Here is a 20,308-nt window from a genome sequence, read left to right on the forward strand (position 1 = left end):
GTGCTGTGGCTGTAAAATGGTTCCTTCCTCTGTCCTCCACATGCAGCCAGGAGAGATGAGGCCTCTTTCCTGCACAAGGATATTGTACAGAATGCCCTTCAGGTTAGTCGGACAGTGTCTTTGATCTTTAAATTCTCCAGACCCAAACACGCCTCAGGCCTCCTAAAAATGTGGGTTCCTTTAATTCCCTTTTCCCTCCACTTTGCTCATGGAAGGACTGCTCTGGCTGGTGCCTCTGGCTATGGCAGCAGCTGTGGCACAGGGGATTTCTTCCTTATTTTATTATATCCAACCTCCTCAATCTCCAATCCACGTTTAATGTCCAGTATTAAATTCCACTAAAGAGGTCTGGGGAATACAGCTCAGTTGGTAGAGTACTTACCTTGCATACACAAGGCCCTGGGTTCTAATCTCCAGCACCAACATATACATACACACATACACACACACACTCACAAAAAAAAAAAAAAAAAAAAAAGTCCAGTAAAGTGCCCCCCACCTTTTTTTTTTTTTTCCACTTACCTTGCTGAACAGCTGCCTATCTGCTTCCTGGGTTTCACACCACAGAGCAGTCAGGACAGTAACCTTCTCTAACTCCACCTTCTTGAAAAACCCTTATTATTAATTTTTGACAAAATTTCTCATTTCGTCCTTAACTAAAGCTCACCCACTTTAGTACCATCAGGCCCCCAAAATAAACGTGTAAGGTCTTTTGCTGCTTTTTTTTTTGTACTTTAAAAAATATATTGAAATATTACATATATAATGTCTACAAGTATATAGCTTGATACAATTTTTGCAGACTTGGCACACCTGTGTAACTAGCAGCTAGATCAAGAACCAGAATACAACTATCACCCTGCTTCTGGTCACCATTCCACTGCATGCTCAGTTTGAAAAACACTAAATTCTGTGTCTGAGGTACAACCTTTATTTACATAATTTGATTTTTCAGTGAACCATTTCTTTATATGAGCTAACTACTATTAGCATTGATTGCAGTATTACCCTTGTAACTGAAGATATGTGGCAGTCTGCCCTTCCAAGTGAGGAGTATAATGTTAAATTTGTGCATGAGTGTGCATCAATATATCTGTATTTGTAATATTCAGGTACACAAATACATGCATAGCATGCATACCAACAAATTTAGAACTCCCTTCTTCTCAATGAATGTAAACCTAAATTATATGTATTATTGATCTAAGTTTAAAATATTCTAACTACAATTGATTTTCACATAATATTTGTGAAATATTTAATGTGCTGTTTCCAGTTTCTTAAAATTGCTCTTTTTACTTACCATAAATATTTTCTTTGCTCAAAATTTAAAAGCCAAGAATTTTTCATCTTTTGCTTGAAATAGAATTGTATGCATTTGTCCTGAGTATCCTCAGCTGTCTTTTTATTTAGTTCAATTTCTGTGTCTTATGTTCAAAATATCATTTAAATTGCTGTGGGTTGGTTGGTTTTTGTTTTTTGTTGTTGTTGTTTTTGAGAGCATGAGTCAGGGAAAAAAAACAGGTTTAGCAGGCTCACTATGCTTTATAAGTGTATGGTTTTGAAAAACAATTTACCCATCAAAAATCATTTATTATTGGATTGAATGAGTGCACTCTTAGTAGAATTAGCAGTCAGTGGTTATGCTTTTGTAGCCAATAACTCTTTTAAAAAGCTAAAACATTTTTTTTTAGTTATAGAAGTAATACATCTGAGATAGTATTCAGCTATAGAAAGTAATGAAGTACTGATACATGCTACAACATGGATCAACCAGAAAGTATTATGGGAGGTGGAAAGAGACAGATAAAAAATGCTACAGATTGTATGACTCCATTTATATGAAATATCCAGAATATGCTAATCTATTGAGATAGAAAAGTAGGTTAGTGGTTGCCAGAGCTGGGGAAATGGGGACTGGGGAGTAATTGATGTTAGGGGTCAACATTTCTTTTTGGAATAGTGGAATGTTCTAGATATAGTAAGAACAGTTATCCAACTTGGTGAATACTTTTTTTTTAAATGTACACTTTAAGTGAATGAGTTTTATCATGTGAATTTTGTCTCCGTTTTTTAAAAAAGATTATACATGGGCATTGTAGAAAAATTTGGAAACTAAAGAAAAGCAGAAAAATGGGAAGAAGAAGTCATTGCCTCATTATTCAGCAACAGTAACTATTATATGTTAACTCTGTTTCCTTCCATTTTATTTTCCATGTTTTGTTTTTGCAGGGGAAGAGGCTGGAGTTGTTTACCATTAGATGAGAGGTGTCTGCCATCTAATTTAATGCCAACAACAGTATCCACTGTTGTAGCATTATTTTAAGTTGTCACAAATCATTACCTACCTCTGCTCCCCACACACACAAAAAAAAAAAAAAAAAAAAATGGGTGGATTTCAAGGAAGATCCATTTAGTTGACCACAGGGAGCAGTGGATGGGAATGCAAGCAGAGCGACAGCTAGCCCTGTACAAGGGGATGAAGTAGAGCATCTGCCTTAGAGGCAGAAAGACAGACCTGAATGGTCATCTTAAGAAGTGGAACCCTAGAAGGAAACAATGCCAAGAAACTTTTTTTGGAGTTTTGCTACAGGTTGTGTGATACATTATCTAACACTTCCTTCTTCTTAAGTCCTCACGCTGGTCTCAAGACTTTCCAAGAGTCCTATTTGTGTTTTTCCTTTTAGCTGTGTCACTGTGCTAAGATGTTGCTGCACATGAGGGGATGAGGAGGCCCAGCTTCATCTAGGTTACATGTGTTTATTTTCTATAGGTTTCTGTCCATTGTATTTCAGTTATTGCTTATAGTAAAACCAGGAAATGTGCACAGGGTTTACAATTTTGAATGGTGCACGAGGAGAGAACAGAAGGGATGTATAATGTGATATCCTTATGAGGGAAGAGGAGAGACTATTGAAGTAAAAAGTTAAGAGTAAAAGAGAGAACAATAGAGGTTGACTCTTAGCAGAAAGAAAGAAAATCAAGGAAAACAGATGAGAGAAAAATATATATGTATAAAGTAAAAGTTTAACAAATTAAAAATAGAAATAAAAGGAGAAAAAAACAAAACTGAAATATACTATATACTAATCAATCATCCTAGTCCTCGAAAGAGTGATCCATGAAAAATAACTAACTTCAAAAGTGCTAGAAATTAGAAAATATATGAATATGTATAAATGTATATGAGCCATTAAGATCACAGAGAAAAGAAAAAAAAAACAATCTTGGTGATAAGGTAAATTATTTCCATTGAAGTTCAAAGGATTCTCAGCTTCCCTTTTCAATAGCGTTAGGTGGGGTCCTTTGGAATATGATCCTTGGTCCACCTCAGAGTGGAGTTACTGAAGTGAGAGAGTTAATCTTGAAGGTGGAACACTTGGAGGCCAGATTTAGTCTTAGGTAGACTCCAGGTTCTTTGCTGAATGTCAAGGTCTGGAGATTTTACATGCGTGCACCTGCAGGGCCCAGCAATTGCTAGTCCACACTGGAAGATTGCACCCCAGAATCTCCCCTTGGTTCATCTCGTGTGGTGAAGGAGCCAATTTTTAGTCATACCATCATTTGGGGTATCCCACATTTCCTGGTCTTGGGTTCAGTCTCCAAACTCAATCTCTCCTGCCCCAACATTTTCTAATTCCTGGCCCAGTGAGTCTCTCCCAGCCAGTCCTGCAAGCAGCCAGAATGGAGGAGGACAGGGAAAACTGGGTGTGCTTCCATGAATAGTATTCCCTGTGTAAACTCCTCTCTGTGTTTGACTTTCTCCTGGTCACTTCGGCCCATTTTATACCTTGCAGTGTGTGTTTGCCAGGTGTGTTTTTCAGGCCAAAATTAGGTTTGCTAGGAATTGGCTCCCCCAGCTGCTGGCCCCCATGCCTTGGCTGTAAAATGGTTCCTTCCTCTGTCTTCCACACGCAGCAATGTCTTCAATCTCTAAACTCTCTGGACCCAGACACAGCTCAGACCTCCTAAAAATGTGGGTTTCTCTAATTCCCTTTTACCTCCACTTTGTTTGTGGAGGGACTGCTCTGGCTGATGCCTCTGGCTGCACTAACATCTGTAGCAATGGGGATTTCTTCCTTATTTTATTATATCCAACCTCCTGAGTCTTCAGTCTCCTTTGAATGTCCAGTATTAAATTCCATTGAATTCTCCCCCATTTTTTTCACCCATTTTACTGAGAAGCTCCCTGTCTGCTTTCTTGGTTTTGCATACAGAGCAACCAGGAAAGCGATGTTCTCCATTCCACCATCTTTAAACCCTCTAGAATATGTACTTAATCATTAGTCTTAGACGTGTTTTGTTAGGATTCTGACAGGATCATTAATTTTTTTTTCCATTGATACCTAAATATTTTACTGAAAGATTATAGATTTGAATTCTTCCTTTCTATTTTTCACTCTTTCTTATCTTCCTCCTCCTTGTTCTTCCTCCTTCCTGTAGTGGGACAATTTTGTTCTATTAAACCAGTCTTTGCTCCCTTTGTTTTTCAAGAACACTTACTATACAGGAGATTTCCCTTTGTCAATTAACCCATTTATTATTTTCCATCACATAATTTTTAGGGGGCCTTTACTTCTGTATTTACATAGAATTTCTCATGTTTTGCCTGTATCTCACTAATTGATTTTACTACATTCTCAAGTCTGATATTTACTGTTACCTATTTCAACAGCCTTATATTTCATTTATATATGGCCATTCCTTGTCATTACCTACACAACCTTATCTACTACTATTAGTTCATATAGATGCATTATCTTCTTTAACATGGATCAAATATTTTTTTAAAAAATTTCTCTCCTATTACTTTTTATAGCATATCTACTGAAGTGGAAGACCTTTTCCCCATGTCCTTCTGTAATTGCTTATTCTTCCCAATGCTTCAGTGTTTTTAATATTGAATGGCCTTTATTTGCTCCATCTGTATAAAACAGGACAAGTTCTGGCCATGGACTGAAGTATATTATAAATGTTTGGTTAATTCTGGGCTCTGTCAGAGACCAATGTAGGACTCTTTGATACCGTCCCAGGAAACAACCCAGTTCCAGAGCAGACAAGTAAAGCTAATCAATATGTGTGGGTGGAGAGAACCTCTGAGGGTGAGCTAAGGACAGTAGTCAATCACGTCACTAGTACAAATGATGTACCAATATTTGTTCACTCTTAGGAGCAGCATCCTCTTAACCCAACCCTCCGGCATTATATCTCCATAGGATGGGTCACTTTTGTCACCGTGTTAAAACTAAAAGGGCCTCGTTGAGCAGGCTGGGGGAAGCAAAAACAGAACAAAAGAGTGTTTTCCATGCTCAGTTCTCTGTACCTGTCCCTCCTTATCTAGGGAGAATTGTTGGGATTAATCCATGCTAATGGCAGCAAACCATTTTCTCAGTGGCTTTCCACTAACCCCACAGCCTCCCTTTTCCACCCCCCCAGGTCAGTCCAGCTCACATGTGCATCTGTGGGCACCCGTGGTGAAGAACATGCTGCTTACTGCCCAGACCAGTTCTTTTCCCTATGAAAATGGGAAGTCTGCTGGGATTCAGTGACTTCCTCACTTAGTTCTATAGCAGTCATTTTTTTTTCCCAATTTCAGGTGAATGGTTACTTCTTATCCTTGGTTTCTGATCTCTTGTGGAGTCTGCTAACTATAGATTAAGGCTAATTTCAGTGTGATGCTGGTGGAGAGGGGTCCAAGCCATCTGGCTTTCTTTATCTTGCCTTGAAGCCCAGCTGACTGCATTTTATGGCCTGGTCCTTTCCTATCATTTATAAATCATTCTCCATATGGAGTTTGTTCATGCCCTTCCCTGTTCTCTTCTCCAGTCAAGTAGTGACTCACAAAACAAGGGTTGGGAATCCACTGAACTAGGATATTAAATGACAACTTTATGATACCCTTATATGTAAATATTATTAAGGTTCATAAATTGGTTCTAGGCAGTAGAGCACAATAAACAAATTCTTTGATGTTTCTAAACCAAATCAGGCCCTCAACTCCTCCTGCCTGCACTTACTGGAGTCTTCCTTGCCCCCTGGCTTCCCATTTGGTGATGGGCCTGGTCCTTGGTCTCTATTGGTTCCCATGGTTACTGATACTCTTCCTGCTGGGGAGAAATGATTGGTGTGATGCCATCTGTCAAACGCTGCACTCATGACGGGCCACACAGATGTCCCTCAAGGTGTTGTTCTCACCAACTGCAGGCTTAGCCACATGCTGCTGTTTTCAAGGCCATGGGCTTAATGATCAGTCACCAAAGATAGCCCACATGCAAGTTCTCTGCCAGCCCCTGATACAAAGTTTCTTTAGGAAGGTGAAATGGCCATCTTTTGTAATCCATTCAATAAGCATTTATTGAAAGCTGTGTATGGACAAGTCACTGTGAAAATATTTAAGGATTTAAATACAAATATACTTCTGTTGTCAAAAATGTGTAATTGTGGTCAGGTAGAAGCAGAATACATATAAACATAATGATTTGTCTTATAAATCAGAATTTTGATTTATTGTCCTAGAAGACAATATAAATGGAGAATGTTTTAAGTGCATCTTCTTTCAAAATGCAATTTGAATCTGTCTACTTCAATCTATCTCTGCTGCTTCCTCCATGGTCAAAGCCACAATCCTATCTTGTTTGGAAAACTTAGCAGCTTCCTAACTGGTCCTTCTGCCCTTGCTCATTCTCTTCCACAACCTGTTCTTTACACACCAGTCTCAGTAATACAGGCGATGTTTTTATAACACAAATTCAGAACCTGTCAGTCCTCTGCTTAAATACTTCAGCATCTTCTCACTGCATCAGAATAAAATCCAAACTCTTGACTAGGGCGTAAGAGGTCATGTGCCCATACCTGCCTTTCTGATTTTGCCTCTCACCAACTCCCCTTCTAGATGCTCTTAGCCTGTTGTTCTTCCCTCCTCATGACTGGGCCCTTCTCATTCTTTGGAGAGCACGAACATGGGGCCACCTGATAGACACCTCCTGTGTCTGCAGGACTCCCATGCTTTTCTGTCATCACACCGTTCTGTTTTTCTTCAAGGAACTTATCAAATTGGTGATTACGTCTTTGCCCACATGTTTAGTTGTTACCCTCCCACTGACTCTGAGGTCCACAAGGGCAAGACCCACACCTCACTTGTGTGTCCTGTACATGATAATCAAGTCCTGGCACTCAATAGGTTCTCAGCATATATGTTCTTTGATTAAGTCTGCCTGAGTCTCAAAAGTGGAACACAATTTCAGCAAGTGGGTGATGACGTGAGAAAGGTGCATGAGCAGGAGTCATGGCAAAAGCAAAGTTGTTATACAGATCACATGGCATATCTGTAGATGTAAGTAGAGCAGTGTGTCTAGAATGTAGCACACACTGACTTAAGATGACTTCAAAATCCACCCTGGAATTTCTATGTATCTCTTCAGTTTGGGGTCTTGTTCTTTATTTTTTTCAATTAGGGCAGTGTTTATTAAGGGTGGTAGATGGAGAAGCAAGTTATTTCTGTTCCTGGCTCACCTCCCCCACTGACCTTGAGTCCTAAAAAAAATTGGAGTGCATGACCTTGTATGGGTTCCATTATCACAGGGCTCTGGAGTGGGTCATGAATAGATGTATAAAAACAGTGCTTCTGTGTTATCAAAAAGCGGCTCTGTATTATTTATATCACTGGACTTCTATGCGGTATCCTTTCTGTTACTTAATCTCTTTTCTTTTTTTAAAGCAAAAAAAAATATTGTTAATTGAAATGATGGATTCTGTTGACTTAAGGGATGGAAGGCAATTCTATCCTGGAGACCTGTTTCCATGAAGTTTTGATTTGGGGACGTCTGGCCAAGCCCTTGCTGTCTCTTTCCCAGCTCTGGACCCATTCTCCATTCCAGCTGAGATGTTTATTTTATGTATAAAACAGCTCCCGCCTGCCTGTGACTGGTGATTAAGAGCTCAGGATAATGAAATCTGCACAGTTGAAACTTGGCTGTTGGCTGAGTTATTATGCAACTCAACCTTTCCCTTTTGTTTCTGTCAATAATATAAAATTCTCAGTTTTTCTTTCAGAACTAACTCTTCACATACTCTACAATTTGTCCCATAGGTGTGTGTTTAATGACCAAGCTAAATTATTTCTAAAAGCTCAGATTATATGCTTTTTGAAGGAACAACCAAAAAAAACATGAGTGGCTATGCAACAGCATCATTCGTACTGTCTAAAGAGCTCAGTGGAGCTGAGAGTACAAAGGCACCTTCATGGGCCTTAGATTTCTCCTTTAAGTGGAGTTCTCACTATGCTTTGATCAAAATAGCAGATAATATGAGATACAGCAGAAGTGATTGTAAAGAGTGGCATACTCCAGCCATGTGTGATAGAGAACAATTATAAGACCCCTAGTGAGGTGTCTTAGACAAATAATTGACCTTCCTTACGCACCCTCCCTAATATCTGAATTTCTGGTATTAGAGGAGACGTGCATTCTCACCTGAGTTTGATTAGTGGCCTTACACTAAAGTGGGCCTTTTGGGAACAAGCCAGTCACAACTTGAGCTTCATGAGCCCCAGTGCCCTGCATAGGATTATGGGGCCTGTACTCTAAAAATCATGCAGCTGTAGTTGGAATGAGGGAGTAGATATGCCCAGCACTTCCTGAAAGCCTGTTTCATAAGAGAAGGATCATACACCACAAAGGCTGTCACCTCAAAGATTGAAGCAGGGGTAGAATCCCCCACAGGAAGGAAAATGATTTGAAGGAGACAGAGCAGCTAAGGAAACGTTTGTATGTATCAGTGTTTTGGCCACAGTTGGCCCTAGGGGAGAGAGTCACAGTTAAAGTAGGTCACCTTGGACCCAAGAGGATAATCAAGAAAGGCTCTGTAGAAGAGGGAGATTCTATAAAGTTCCAAGCACTTTAGCCCAGACCCATTTTCCAGAAACTTGATGTCATTAAATGCATGAGATGGCATTTGAAAGGAATAACCAGTCAATTGAAAGATAAAATGTTTAGTCCATTGGGAGCAAGGGCAGTTAGGAAAACTTTTTTAGCAGTGATGATGTCTGAGTGATGTTTTAAGGAGTTAATAGAATTTGCCAGCAAACATGCGATGGAGGAGGGTTAGTAAGAGGAAAGCTATGCACAAAGGTACTGAGATAACAAACATCAGAATTCAAAGAAGCCACATTGTGTGGCTCAAGCATTCTATATTAATTTCCTATTGCTACCATAAATTTTCAAAAACACAGTGACATAAAATAATACAAATTGATTAACTTACAGTTCTGGAGACAACAGGTCTAAAATGGGTCTCACTGGGCTTAAATCAAATTCTTGGCAGGCTGCATTCCTTCTGGAGTCTTATTCTCCTTGCCGTCTCTAACTTCTACAGGTTGCCTGCATTCCTTGGTTTGTGGCCCTTCCCTTCCTCTTCAGAGTCAGCAGTAAAGCATCTTTTAAACTAATCTCCTGTCTGCCTCGTCCACATTTAAAGGACCCTTGTGATTACATTGGGCCCAAATAATAATCCAGGATAATCACCTTATGTTAAGATCAGCTGATGAGTAATCTTAATTCCTTCTGCAACCCTTCCTAATTCCCCCGTGCTGTGGAAAAGAACACACACCCAGGGGCCAGGAATTAGAACAAGGGCACCAGAGTCTGTGCTTCTGCCTACCATTCTGGCAGTGCAAGAACATTGACAGTGACAGCAAAGAGAAGAGTTTCTCATGACCCATCAACCCTGGGTGGAAAAGATCATCCACCCAAGAAGGGCCTGTCATCCAATATTGGTTTGTTTTGTTTTGTTTTTTAATGGAGAAGTCAAAGTTCTGGAGATTTTCCTAAGGTTTAATGGCCATGTTTCTGTTAACTATTGCTACGTAACTAACCACCCCCAAAACTTGGTATCTTAGAATAACAGTGATTTATTTCTCAGGATTGTGTGGTTCGTGGGAATCTGGGACATTCCCTTGCTCGTTACCCCTGGGCTCATTCACTAGCTACATTCAACTGGATGGTCAGCAAGAATACAAAATCCAGAATGACCTTACATCGTCTGACACTGCGTGACAGCCATCAGCAGGGCTGCCGTGGTTGTTTCCAGTGTGAGTTCTCATCCTCTGTGAGGCTAGGCCAGCTTCCTTTTGCCTGGTAGCCGCAGGCCAGTGTTCCAACAGCATAAAGGTGGGGACTGCAGGGCCTCTGGGGCCTGCACTCTGGAACTCACACAGCATCACCTCCACCACATTCTTCTGGACCAAGCAGTCAACAGGTCAGTGCAAATTCAAGAGAAAGGGAAATAGATTGTGTCTCTGAGGGAGTCGCTACAGTAGCCTTATTTCATGTGGCACGAGTGATGAAGATAGGAATTTTTGTTCTGAGAGTGGGATTCTGTAATTTTATATTCCACAGAGAAAATGTCTCTGAATGACAGCAGTAACCAACACATGGCCCAAAGGTTTGATATCTGGGAACTGAAGAAGTAGAGAAATTGTGAGGCTAGGGTGTGGGGTGCCTCATCCTGTGTTGGCAGTAAGAATGCAGTTGGTGGTGAATGAGGAGGAGCAGCCCGTAGTCCAGGTGATGTCAGTAACAAGAGCAGGGAAGGTATGGGGTAATCAAACTGATGATGTGATCCTGTTGCCATGATGGACATGGCCACACCTGTCTAGTCAGCCTGGTGGATGGTGACCTCCCAGAACCACCTTACCAGGCCTTTAGCTCCCCAGCCTCCTTTGACTTGTTTACGTGCCAATTTTTACATCATCTGACCATTTGACTTTCAGTGTGCAGATAGATTCTTCATGCTGAATGTTAATTCTTAGCACCCACATCCTGAGCACTGGTTAAGTATGAAATGAAGTTCTGGTTGGTTTTGTGTCAGATGACAAAGCTGCGATCATGACAGGCTACCAGTGATGGTTCTTTAGAACTTTCTATTTTCTATCTTTCCTGTCTCCTCAGGTACATGTCTAAAGGTAGAAGGGTATCCACACAAATCAGTAGGATTTATGGTGGTGAAATTTATTAACTGTGTTAAATGTACAATATTTATTGCTCTCATTCTAGGTAAATAAAAATCAGAAAGCAGATAGTCATTATCCAGATGGTCCTAAGAGCTCATTCAACCATAAGAGTGCTAGAGATGAATAAATTAGAGCCCAAAACAAGAGGAGAAGGATAAAATTGCATATTTTGTAATTACTACCATAATTTAAAGTTTATTTATTTACATGAAACAAATAAATGAAGATTTGCAACAATACAAAGTGTAGAATGAGTTTGCCTCCTTGGCTGTGACTTCACATCCTTTAAATGCTTTTTAGATTTCTACCCCAAGTAAAATATTTTCAGGATTTGGAAATTCAGCAATGCTTCTTAGAAATTCTGTATCTGCATTCCACATCTAAGAACATTCAATCTTGCCCTGCCTTTCATTCCTCGCTCCACGCCACCCCCATGCAGAGGGTTCAGCACCTTTGGACTCATTTTGGTCATAAGCAGATTGCTAGGAATGAGAAGACCCTTGGATGTTATTCTCACCTTTGACACAGAAATTCTTTAAAGGAGTACATGAAATCTGTCTAACCATAAGTAAAGTAATGAGGGTCTTTGTAAGTATAGCCTTAATATAAACTTGAAGGACTTGTGTCCCTCTCAAAGTAGTCTGCTGTAAAAGCTACACAACTTTTCTACACCATTGCTTTGGTGATTCAAATCACTTGGGGTTCCTCTTTGGGGGCTGCTGTCAGAGCTCGTGTGCAAGTCCGCAAGAAGACCAATTCTATATTTCAGTGTCCTATCTCAATTTTTATTTAATCCAGACATTCCTTCAAATTTTATGGATTGGCCATCTTTGATGTTTATCTATCTAAAAAAAAAAATCGAATTCATGTTCAAAAGACTAAATTGTGGTGGTACTTAGAGCATTGAAAGTAATATACCTTTGGCTTCAAAGCTGTGAGGCTCCAGATGAAACCGTTTTACTGATCCTAGCTTACCCCATGGTAATATCACCAGAAACTTGTCAAAGAGCATTAAAAAGTGTTATCATTTTTAGTTCTGCAATCTAGAAATGCCCCATGAGAATATTTTAATCTATTTTCCACCTCTTTCATCTTTTGGTTTACTGTGACCTCCTCCCTGTCTCCCCCTCCCCACCCAAAACTTTTTGTGTCTTCCTTGCCTAAGGTCAACTATTCTGCACATTGTGTTTTTTTTTTTCTTTGATTTTGTTCTTGAATGAGCTGTTCTAAAATTTATCCTTTTATAGATCTTTGTCATTATTAAGTGTATGAGTTTACATCTCATTCTGGCTTCCCACCTGGCTCAAATTTGTTGTCTTCTAAAGGCGTTTATCTTCAACATCATGATTATGAATTTTTATCTTGCCAAATACCACACCAGGAACTTAAAGCATAAGTTTTCTTCATCCCCCACAATACTTTAGGAGATGGATATTATTATAATCTTCATTTAGCAGATGGAGAGGCAGAAGGCCAGATGTACAAACAACTTGCCCAACGTCAATTGGCTAGAAGTGGGATAGCAAGGATTCAAACTCATGTTCATCTGAGTCAGGGTTGTTCAACCTTAGCACTGTGACACTTGGGCTTGGGTAGGTTGTAGAGTCTGTCCTTTGCAATGAAGTATGTTAAGCAGCAGCGTCTTTGGCTGGTACCCTCTAGAAACCTGTAGCTTTTAACCTCACCTTCTGATTTTAATAACCTTAAATGTCCCCAGACTTTGTATGTATCCCCGGGGGGAGTATCTGACAAACACTGGTCTAATGCCAAAATTCATGCTTTGGACACTTTATACCATTAGACAGGGAATGAAAAAAAAAAAAAAAACAAACACTGTTTTAAGGCAAAAATGTTAAAAAGACCAATTTTAGAAGTCATTATATCTGGCTGATTTGTCAGAATTGGAGATTTTTTTAAAGATTCTGCTCACCCAAGATGTTGAGAATACACATTGCTAGGTAAGGCACAGGTGTCTATTATAAAAGCCTCGTCATGGTATGATATATGATATGTCAAGATCAATGTAATGTTTTGAACAACTAATAAATTTCTGATGTTTAAAAAAAAAAAAAAAAAAAAAAAGCCTCTTCATGGCATAGGAACCACAGAGCAAATCCTAGCCTAACCACTCATCTGTTCCTGAACCCACTCCTGCCAAGTTCTCCAGCCTCAGGCTTAACACCTCCTGTGATGGTGTTACTGTCGGCAATTCCATATCCTCACTTCCTGAGACTATTTCATCATCTTACAGCCCTAACTGTGAAAAAGTATTCTTCTCAATATCTTCCTTACATTTCTCCACCTATACCCATATCATCCAAATTAATCATTCTCAAATCAATCAAGTTAAAGCCTTATTGAGTCTCAATTATGTATTAGGCTCTCCTCCGAACAGTTTCTTTACCATGGCTGGTAAAATAATCACCAGCTCTTTAAAAATGACCACCTAACCAGTTTTGTCAGTTTAATAATAGACTTCCTCAAAAGGACAACTACAGCTCATTAAAATCTTAAAATCTTCCGAGGTTGGTCTCCTACCCAGCTTCTGCCGGTAGTGAGGCTGCTCTGGGTTTGTGGAAGGCCTTGACCCTGGGGAAGCCGAATTGCAGCAGTGTTTCCTCTTCCTCTTTTTTTTTAATATTTATTTTTTAGTTTTAGGTGGACACAATATCGTTATTTTACATTTATGTGGTGCTGAGGATTGAACCCAGTGCCTCATGCATGAGGGGCAAGCACTCTACCACTGAGCCACAACCCCAGCCGCTCCTCTTCCTCTTGACCCCTCACCCAGCAATCCTCTTTAGACCTCCTTTGGTAGTTTCAGGAAGATTCCAAAGTGACTGCTCTCATTCTCATTCTCAAAGTGACTCATCTTTTACCATGTGCTCTAGATTTCTTGATGAAAATACAGAGGGGAAGGTAATTTTGTTGTTGTTGCTTTTTAGGTGGGCCACCTTGAGAATATCATTATTTATTTGATTAATATAAATAAATATAAGTTAATTTGCTTGGTACCTCAGAATTCAGACTCTTCTTTAAAGTTAGACAGTTTTTTCAATCTGCGCTTTTGAGTTTCTTCTACATTACCATAATAATGATGAACTTAAAGAAACCTGCTTCTCAAAAATATTGGATAACTGGAAGATTGTGGTAGAGCAGACACCAGTATCTCCAAGGTACCTTAGGCTCCAGTATCAAAGGTTAGCCTGCAGGTGACCAATCACCAGCCAGTCACCATGAGCAGCTAGTGAGCTATAAATGTGTGCCAGCTGTCCTGACAGTGCCTGGACGGATCTGCAGTAGGCAGGTTATGTTTAGAGAAAACCAAGGAGAAAATAACATGTTAACCAGAATAAACTGTTTGGGGTCAAAATAGCAGTCTGGTGTTTTTGTTCTTGTGTGAGATATAAAAAGAAAACTTGAGTTTCAATCAGGCTTAGTATGAACTTCCAAACATCTTGCCTGTGCTTGTGTACGTGCAAGGACATGGCTGGACAGAGGCAAAGCTGTTCTGAACTCTAGTGTCTGGGATTGCTCTGGAAAGCCTTGGAGTCTTCAATGTAGTTTCACTCTCTTCTTGTAGAGTTTCATAAATGGACACTGACATGGACTACGAAAGACCCAACGTGGAAACCATCAAGTGTGTGGTGGTGGGAGACAATGCCGTGGGGAAGACACGCCTGATCTGTGCCAGAGCGTGTAATACCACGCTCACGCAGTATCAGCTGCTGGCCACCCACGTGCCTACCGTGTGGGCCATTGACCAGTACCGTGTCTGCCAGGAGGTAAGGTGCACGGTGTCTTTAAGATCCTTAGGCCATCATGGCTGTTTGCCAGTCAGATTAAAACTAGTGGAAGAGGGTGGGTAAACTGCACATTCAAAACAAAACTACCTTTTTAGTGCCACAAGAGAGAACAGAAGCAAAGGGCACACTTGGGAGTATGGCCATGGTAACCTGAATGGGGGTGAGTCATGTGATTCCAGGACATGAGTTAGGAGCTGGCTTAAGTCCCAGTAGATGAAATAAGGAAACTAAATGCAAGTGGGTTTAGGGGCCCTGAGAAGTGTCAACTTGGACCCCCTCCTGTGGGGGAGTGTGTGATTAACACTGAGCACATGGACTCTGTCTCTCTTTCCTGCAGGTCTTGGAACGTTCCCGAGATGTTGTTGATGAAGTGAGCGTTTCTCTCAGGCTTTGGGATACTTTTGGTGATCATCACAAGGACAGGCGATTTGCATATGGCAGGTAAAACAAGACTAGTGCAGTGTGGTTGAGCTTGAGTAAAATTACCTTTTGAGACCCGGTAGCTGGTTCACATGTTAACAAAAACCACATCATAATGGCCTTTTGAAATATCTTGGGTTCTTTATTTGTGCTGAAGAAGGGGGAAAAAATGGTAATATTTTTTTCTGATATCAAGAAAAACAGAATTTGCTTTGCCACTCAGGAAATTCCAGGTTAAAACAACCAGGGCTAGTTGGCCTGGAAGGTTTACTAGATGAGGATTCTGTCTTATCCTCCAGCCTTGGGCTACTTTGATGGCTGTTTTTCTGAGTGACACTTCATTTGACGTCTGTGAAAGTGTTTCAAGCTATTTTAGCACTTGGCTACTCTACTTCAGAAGGTCTCTGTGGTCTTTTCATGACCATATTAGCAGAGTCTGATGTTATTTGCTTTGGGCTTTGTGTTATCTGAAAAGTCTCTTTATTTTTATTTGAAGGTCATTGTTTAAAAGAAAGGAAAATATCTCTGAAGTTCTTCACAAGGCATGTTTCCAAAATGAACTGAAACACTAATGTCTATTTTTCTTTAAAAAAAAAAAAATGGAGAAGGAAAAAACCAGTAAAGGAAAGATTAATCTAGGACACTGACATGGGTAGAAACATAGTCAAAATGCCTTAAAATATTTAGCAATTTCTGTCTTTTACCATAACTTGAAATATCTCTCTGTGAATGGATCATAGCTATTAAAATGCAGATAAGGAGAGATTTTTTTTTTACTCCTTAATTATGAAAAAATTAAGTTTTTGGGTGGGGTTGGTACTGAAGATGGAACCCAGGGCCTTGCACATGCCAGACAGGTACTCTATCACTGAGCTACATCCCCAGCCCTCCTTAATTGTAAATCAACACATTGCATTTTAAGCTTAGAATTTAGGTGTCACATCTTAGTTGTCTCTTGTTAACATCAAACACCATGTTACTTCACAGAATTCCAAGCATGTGTATTGCACCTTGGTATGACATAAACCTTTGGAAAAGTTTCTCTATTTCTTCAATCCAGTAGCTCTCTGAAAAATATTTTATTGGTTCTTTTCAAAGTGGCCTAAAATACTGAGTAAAAGGGATTGCCCTACTCCCAAGAAGTAGCTCACATACTGAAAAAACTTGTGATTTAGAACAGTTTATCAAGGGGACTCAGAATGGGACACGTGGAAGTAAAACATGGTTTTAATGTCCCCTTTATAATAAGGATTTTTAACCTTAATATCCAGCATTATAGATCCTTTTCTTCTCTTTGAATGTTCTGTTTGTTTTTTTTTCTTTCTTTCCTTATTCTCATAATGTTCTTGATGGTTATCTTAGTTGACAGTTCAGGGTTTTTTTTTTTTTCTTGCATATAAAAAAAATAAAATAAATGAAGCTGCTTATAAATATTGTGTGGTCTGGTTTGTCATATCTGCAGTTCTAAGGAAGCATGATTTTTTAAAATGATGTCTTTAAGCAAAGTAAGGATAAGTAAGGTAGACATCTAAGGATTTTTGGTAACTCCATTTCTATGAAGGTGTCATGCAAAGATTGGCCTGAAGATGAGCCTACTGGGATATTTAGTTTTAGACTCTTAGCAATCATTTCAACAGATCAGGGTTTATAGCCACTTGAAATTTATGCACTCGAAACAATGAATTTCAGTGTGGCCTTGTCGTTTTGTGTAAAACTTGTTTTGTGATGGAAGGGCTGCTCCACTTCCCATGAGACTCCAGCTTAGGATTGGTTTAATGGCGCTCTGGCCCTCACAGCTCTACACTGGGCCCCATCCAGCTCCTGGACATAGCCGGAGTCATTTTACAGCATGTCATGCCTATGTTTCTTCACTCCCAATGAAAACAAGCTGCTCTTTCCTGTGGCTCCATCAGTTCAAAGTACATTGTTCTGCTCCCTTGTCTGTAATGTTTGGTTCCATTAACTGTAACCCATTCCCCCTTTGATAGAAACAGGAAGTACTCCTGGAGCCAAGTCTGCTTCTCTGAGTGGCCCAGACGGGCTTCAGGAAACATCCCCATGTGTGTTTCTGGCCACATTCTACTTGGGGCCTCATTTTGTGTGCTTGTTTGTACCTTGTATTTCCTCTGTCCTTGCTGACTCTCCACTACCTCTAGGTGTCCTGCCATAGACCCCAATCCTAGTAAAGAACAAAAGCCAGAGCTCCACTGTCAGACTCCATCATCTTTCTGTACATTCTAAATAGGTAATACCACATTAATGTAGCACCCAGAGGTTACATTTTATGGAAAAATCTGGTAGCATAAGTTTCTTTTATTCAGTATAGAGCTTTGACCAGTTCTTTTGATTGCTGTGAGAGAGCTGATGTTTGATTTGCAAACCTGTATTTGGACTAACGTTTTTACTCTACTTGGTTTGAATTATAAGTCAATGGGATGAGCAGCAGACATAAACTTGGAGGCATGTATGTGGAATATATTCCAAGATATTTAGAACCTTTTTAAAATAATTACATTCTTGTAGTAACAGTGAGGGAAACCAGATTCGTCCCATGATGCCTCAGGCCTTGCCCTCAGTTTCCTCTGCTTCTTAGTTTAAAGGAAATTAGCTTGTTGCCCTTCATACATTCTTTGGCATAGACAGGTTCTGGTTTTCTGAATGGTCAAGGGATGTCAGTAGCAGGCAGTCTATCAACCTGAATTTATAGTTTTCCAAGTCTGAAAACTGGCTAACTGTAACCAGAATAACATTGCTATCTTCTTTATTTAAAGGCAAATATTCAACTCATTTATTAATCCAATTAAAATAATAGCTCCAATTTATCAAAAGCCTACAATGTGCCAGCCAACATATTAGGAGCTTTGCCAACATTAGTTTAGTTATTCCTTTCAGGAGATCTAGGAGGCAGAGATTATTTCCATGCTACAAAGAAGCAAAGGGTTGAGACCTTTCACTGATGTAACCTAACCAGTGATGAGTCTCAGAGGCAGAGTTACACCCAGCTCTTGCTGACTCCTGACTCCCACTCTTTTCACTGTGCCAAGCTACCTTGCACCTTCAAGAGGATGAAGCTGGAAACTACGCCACATTGGTAATCTGGGTTTCTGTTGGCTTTTCCATATCGGTGCAGAGCCTTAGAACTGGAAGAGACCCCAGAAGCCCATTTAGTTGACCCTTTTCCTTGAGGAAGGGAAGCTGTCCATCCAGCTGAGAATTAGCACTGAAAAGAGTCCTTCTGTTGGAGGGAGAAGGAAGTCAGCAGGGTAGCATCAGCACCCTGACTCTTCACAGATCCGAAATCTGGCAGGCCCTCTCTTCTCAGGAGTGGATGGCCCCAACTCTCTTATAACCTTTCTTCCTACCACCCACTTTCTATCCACTTTCAGATGAACTTTTGAAGTTCTTTTCTGGATCTTTTGAAATGTCAAGAACAAGACTGAACATAGTAACCATGACTGTGATCAACTGCTCTTTGTTGACAAAGAAGGGGCCTATTCTTAAAAAAAAAATATCTCTCAAGTGTTTTCCCTGAAACTCTTCTAAGAATGAAAGGTTCACATTTTGGTACCTGGCACCAAAAAAATAGACAAACAGGATGGGTTCTGCCTCCAGCAGGACATCTGGGCTGCTCAGACACTCTCTTTCAGTCACACCAGTTATAAATAAATATGGGTTTGTTTGTTTGTTTGTTTGTTTGTTTGTTGTTTGTTTGTTTTCTGTCTTCTGTCTTTGAAAACTTCCTCCCCTGATCTGTGTCAGGGCCAGATAACCTTCAGACACTTAATAAAGCTGATGGTGCTGAAGGTGATAACTAAAATTTAATCAAGGAACCCCATGAGTCAGATCTGTGCCAGGCAATCGCTCTACATATCCTGTCCCACTTCGTTCTCATTGTGACCCTGCAAAGTGGGCTTATTTCACAGTTGAGGAAACAGGTACAGAAAGGGCCACAAGGGCAGAATGGAGCTGAACTTTCCACTTGGGTATGACTCCAAAGCCTATATCCTCCTCTGCTACCATGCTGTGTGGCTGATGAGATTGACAGATGACAAGTTTACTTTAAATTTCCTCCTGGTACAGTCTAAGTCTTCTGTCCTATGTGGACCCTGAAAGACCTGCATTCACCATCTCTCTCCAGCTGTTATTCCAGTATGTCTCTTAAATTTTTGAAGCCACAGCAAATAACCTGATTCTTTATATGCATTCATAAGTCGTAAATATTAGTCCTTTCACTTTCAGTAAAGATGATACATTAAAGCAAACTTTTCGAGAGTCACTTGGAATCTTGGGTCATTTATTTGGCATATTTCCCCCAAAACATTTAACTTAAAGATTCAGGACCACTTCACTTGCCCTTACCCCCGTAGTTTCCCAGCATATTTTAAGTCTGGTTGGAACCCATTTATTATATAGTTTATCTTACACTGATTTTTCTCAACTGTTGTAAGCTCCTATGAGAAGTGCAGTACATGTTTCAAATGATAACGTTACTCAGCACTGTGGTTTCTGTGTGTCTGTTTAGATAAGATGGGTCTGGTTTCATGTTGAAGGCCCATGTAATCAGATAGGGTATGAACACACCCCATTTTGAATGCTTAGTTGAGAACCTTTAAAAAAGTTGAAGTGTTTAATGCATCTAGTATTTTAAGTTAGCTGTTATTGTCCATAACACATTCTAAATGCTGGGCCAGAAGTAATCTAGATTATTCTAATGATTATTTCAGGAAATATATCAAGTGGAAGTGGACCAGGGCCAGGACTAGGCAAGGCCAATGAGTCTCTCACCACAGGCTTAAAAATATAAATAATAATAATTTTAAAAAACAGAATCATTATTAGTATTTGTGTTTTCCCTTTTGCCTTGGGCTCCATATGGTAATGTTTCTTATCCTGACTTTATCTATACTGTTGATACGTTTTGAATTGTGGCTTTTTTGTCATGATTTTTATGTTTTAAAAATAGTATTCATCTGAATTACTGAGCTTTTCTTGTATTTGCACCTGAGGCAGGTATTTTGCCTTTGCCCCCCAGTCGTGGTCCTGATGCTGGGCTTTATAATTGGATAGCAACGTA

General features: G+C 39.9%; 1 protein-coding gene across 5 annotated transcripts in view; it reads left to right on the top strand.

Annotated features, from left to right (window-relative positions):
- Positions 1–20,308, top strand: part of Rhobtb1 (Rho related BTB domain containing 1) — a 129,897-nt gene that overhangs the window by 74,790 nt on the left and 34,799 nt on the right. For all 5 annotated transcript variants that reach the window (XM_071611235.1, XM_071611237.1, XM_071611236.1 and 2 more), the window contains 2 exons: positions 14,592–14,793; positions 15,152–15,255. In XM_071611235.1, coding sequence (XP_071467336.1) covers positions 14,602–14,793; positions 15,152–15,255 — 296 coding nt within the window. In that variant the 5' untranslated portion in view covers positions 14,592–14,601. The remainder of the gene's footprint in view (positions 1–14,591; positions 14,794–15,151; positions 15,256–20,308) is intronic.

Source organism: Marmota flaviventris, chromosome 4, assembly GCF_047511675.1.
Source record: "Marmota flaviventris isolate mMarFla1 chromosome 4, mMarFla1.hap1, whole genome shotgun sequence".
In the NCBI taxonomy this organism is placed as follows: domain Eukaryota; kingdom Metazoa; phylum Chordata; class Mammalia; order Rodentia; family Sciuridae; genus Marmota; species Marmota flaviventris.